At 40.8% G+C, this 4,323-nt stretch overlaps 1 protein-coding gene across 1 annotated transcript; it reads left to right on the top strand.

Moving 5' to 3' along the window:
* The first annotated feature begins 1,397 nt into the window (after positions 1-1,397).
* LOC133817950 (uncharacterized) lies at positions 1,398-1,997 on the top strand. The gene has a single exon (XM_062250606.1). It carries the CDS (start codon positions 1,398-1,400, stop codon positions 1,995-1,997), a length of 600 nt encoding a protein of 199 aa, XP_062106590.1.
* Positions 1,998-4,323: the final 2,326 nt, after the last annotated feature.

The raw sequence follows: 4,323 nt of genomic DNA, 5'->3' as shown, positions 1-4,323 counted from the left end.
ATGAAATTTTTAGTGCAAAATTTGGAACCATGCAACCAAACAATCTACAGTTTCTTTAGTGAGGGATTAACACCAACATGGTCGATCAGACTCCCGGTCAGGGAAGGAACAACACATATGAACAATACATTACTCACTATCTTTATGGTAGTTGATTGTCCATCCACATATAATGTCGTGATTGGAAGACCCATCCTGGTAAAGCTATGAGCGGTAACTTCAATTTGCCATCTGGCCAAGAATTTTTCAAGAGATGTAGGAGTTGGGTGCATGTTGGGAAACCAACGAGAAGACAGAGAATGTTATAACTCCTCAATCACAAAAAAAAGGTGCAAATCGGGGAGCAGAGTAGAAAAGAGGTTGTTAGTGCCCCTTCCTAGATGAAAGGAAAAAGGCCTAGAGGGCAGAGAAACCACAATCCCTATGGATGATGGGAGGACTTGAATCTCCACTAATAATACCCCTCGGACAAAGCAACGTGAACGTCCTGGGCAGGCGAAGCAGCCCTAGAGGCCACAGCAGAAGAACAACGCTAAACCTCATAACAAAGTCGAAGTCACTTCAAAGGAAACACCCCCCGACCTAAGGCAAGAACTCAACCAGAAAAGGACGAATGAGAGGGCCGAACCTCTTGCAGGTCCCCCGGAAGAAAAAAAGAAAGGAAGGGCCAACCCACCCGACTTGAGAGACTCTTTGAACAAAAGAAAAAGAGACTTAGACACCAAAATGAGGAGCCTGCAAAGTAAGATAATCACTGCGTCTGGGGGACACGCTGTCGACGATGAGTTTGATTACGAATCACCCTTCATTAGAGAAATCCAAGCGGTGCGGCTCCCGACCAACTTCAAAGAGCCTCACCTGACCCCTTACGAGGGCAACACAGATCCAAAATACCATCTGGATGCGTTCAATGACTTAATGAAGCTAAGGGGAATTACTAGCAAGGCCAGATGCCACTGTTTACTGTCACGTTAAAGGGTCTTGCATACAAGTGGTTTAAGAGACTCCGACCAGGGTCCATCAGGTCTTGGCAAAAAATTTCTAACGAATTTCTCTAGAACATCACGCAGTTCGTGATTACACCATGCCAGGCACCAGCCTCGGTAATGTGAAATAAGGAGAAGAAGAGAGCGTGAAGAGCTACATCCATAGGTTCAATATGGAGACCGCCAAAGTTGGAAGCCTAACTCGTGGGGAGCTAAAAATGGCCATTACAGCTGGGGTGCGTCCGGGTAGTAAGTTGTGTGATAACATGCTAAAGAGGGAGGTCATAGACTTAGATGATTTCTACGAACGAGTCCAAAAGTACATTCGTGTCGAAGACAGCCATGTAAACCTGAAGGCATCATTTTTTTAAGCATTCAGCCCTCGAAAGTTTGAATGATGCGAAGAAGAAAATGGTGTACGTAGGGCCAAGAGATGATCACCAGAGGAAGCACAAGAATGGAGGTAGCCCCAAGCGAACATCCCACACTTTCTACACAGACCTAACACATTCTAGGGAACATATCTTCATAGCAAACAAGAATCAAGTCCCCTTCAAGAGACCCCCACCAATGAAAAGGGATCTGTCAAAAAGATATCGTAGAAAGTACTGTCAGTATCATAAAGACATTTGGCACACCACTGCAGAGTGCACTCATTTGAAGATGGGAATCGAAGAGCTTATACGTAGGGGGCACTTGGGTAGATATGTTCGCAAAGAAAATCAAAGATTGGAAGAAGGAATACCCTTACCACGGGCACAAGATGAAGCCCTAGAGGTGCAAGGAGAAGTTAGGACCATCTTTGAAGGCCCAGGGTTCGGAGGCGAATCAAGGACCTCACGAGACAAGTATGCCAGGGAAGCCAGGCGAAGTCCGCCTCCATGCGTCTTAAGTTTGGAACAACGCCCCCCAAAGAACTTTAAGGGGGAGAACGATTCGGTAACATTCAACGAAGAAGACATGCGGGGTGTGCATTTCCCTCATAGTGACCCCTTGGTGTTTACTGTTTAGCTTGCTAACATGAGGGTACATCGGGTCCTGGTGGACAATGGAAGCTCTGTAGACATCCTATATCGCCCGGCCTCAGAGAAGATGGGGCTGGGCATCAGGAACCTAAAGCCCTGTAACACCTCCCTGTATGGGTTTACAGGAGACTTGATACAACCCCTGGGTACAATCGAATTATCCCTCACCATGGATATACGAGAGCAACCTTCAGGTACGAGGCATGCGTACGGGAACAGGCTGTACGACCATGAGGAGCACAGAGGCATAACTCTGACGTCCGTATTAGACAGGTAGTGATAGTACAAGTTAGTACCAATGGTGGAGGCACTACCTGCATGTCTCTAACCATATATCAGGGCTGACACCACCACCACCTGTGCCACTATGTCTGATGCCACTTCCCTGACAATGTACTTATGAACAATTTGGTCCCCTGGGACCACAATGTATTAGGGGCCATTAGAGCCCACTATAAAGGGAACCTCACTTCATCATTGAAGGGGGTTGGAATAACACTGTAGCTTGGTATCAAGAGAAATACAAGTTCTTTTCTCCATTTCCTTCTGCAACTATTTTCTAAGTTTCTTATTAGGTTCTTGAAATTCTTCATTTATAAGCTCTATACTTTGATTTTTCTGACTTAACTTCGTTGACAAGTTCTCACCGTCAACATCGAGTATTAATTGAGAAATTTTCTTCACCACTATTTGTTAAGGTAATAAACTTAGTACATCATTAGTAATCTACATTTAGATAATCCGACTAGGGTCGAGAATAGAATGAATCTTGGAAAGTAATTACTTTCGAAACTTTCTAAAGATTCTAAGGTTCTCGAGGGCTTAGAGGGAAGGTTTGAAAAATCGATAACGAATTGTTGTACTAGTTAAATATTTTCTATATTGATATTAAGGCTGAAAGAAAACTTAATAATTATTAATTGCCATAATTAATCCAAGTGTATTGTATGTCTAACTATAATAAAGGCTAATCGAGGACGTGACTTCTAATAGAAGAAAATCATGCATATTATTAAGGACTACTGGTAAGTCAACCCTGACTTCTTTGACTACAACATGAATGACTAGTGTATTGCTTGCTAGATTTAGGCCATGAGCTCAAGTATAAACAATTGTTGTAGAAATTCTATAATTGTGTTATCCTAGCGGACATGAGTCGAGGTTTAATTCCGACATTGATGATATAGTTGAGAGCATTATTCCATAGATCTTGTATGCAAGTGATGAGGTAAGAATACCTACTGACACTAATGGCAATAAAATACGCTAGTGAGGTTGAGGGCCCAATAACCGTGGACCATTATTAGACAAGTGTTTCCAAACCCATGACAATAGTTGATAATTGATATGACTATTGCTTAATTGAATAGTGATATGATGCATGCTCTCTCTCATTGATGTTAGGATTGGTTAATCCAATTAAATACAAGAATGAAATATAGAGATTATTGATAGGATGCATGCCCTCTCTAATGGATGTTAGGATTGGTTAATCCCATTAAATACAATTATAAAATAAAGAGATTATTGATGTAATGCATGTACTCTATGAACTATTTTAGGATGTGATGATCTGAATTGCATATGAATATAAGCTTTGGAGAACTTATTTCGGGTTGAAATTATAAGCTGCCTCTAGAATAGTGTTTGTTGGTGTTGTTGCTAATAAGATTGCCCAGTATTTGTTCTGACTACTCTAGGGTTAAAAAGATTGTTCTATATATATGTTCTGCTCTGGGATCTTCTACGTGCATGTTCAATTTTAAATTTTGTTTATTGGGCATGACCACAAGTTTACTAGGACGCTTACGCGTTCTTGAATTTTATGTTTAGGGCCTGATTATACCGGAACCCTAATTCTGGTTAGATTTCTCAATGTTGTTATTATGGATAAGGCTTGGTTGTCTTTATTGATGTTATTTGTGGTGGGTTGATCTTACTAGTAATTTTCACTTACCTAGTTGTTTCATGTTGTAGGTAAGCTGAAAGGCAAGGCAGAACAGTGAGCGCTGGAGTTTGCGTTGTGGAAATGTACATGTGGCCCAACCATGGGAAATCTACACTTTTGAAAAATATGTCTTACATTTATAAGAACATAACTTGGGCTATGTATTTTCAATGTTTAGAACTTTATAATGTTTTAATCATTTTTTAAGTATGCTCACACTTCCAAACTAAAGACTTATTGTTTGTTTTAAAAAAAATATATGGATTTTTTATTATTTTTAATGTTAAAATTATTTTTAGTTCGCAATACTAGTCTTGTAAATTATTTGGGTCGCTACACTAAGGGAGATTCTTCAAGAAAGGTC

The sequence above is a fragment of the Humulus lupulus genome, chromosome 1 (genome assembly GCF_963169125.1).
Source record: "Humulus lupulus chromosome 1, drHumLupu1.1, whole genome shotgun sequence".
NCBI classification, from domain to species: domain Eukaryota; kingdom Viridiplantae; phylum Streptophyta; class Magnoliopsida; order Rosales; family Cannabaceae; genus Humulus; species Humulus lupulus.
This window is presented reverse-complemented; position numbering and strand designations above follow the sequence as displayed.

Bases quoted from the DNA above. Each gene is read 5' to 3' on its own strand.
- LOC133817950 (XM_062250606.1), top strand. From the start codon at position 1,398: ATGGTGTACGTAGGGCCAAGAGATGATCACCAGAGGAAGCACAAGAAT.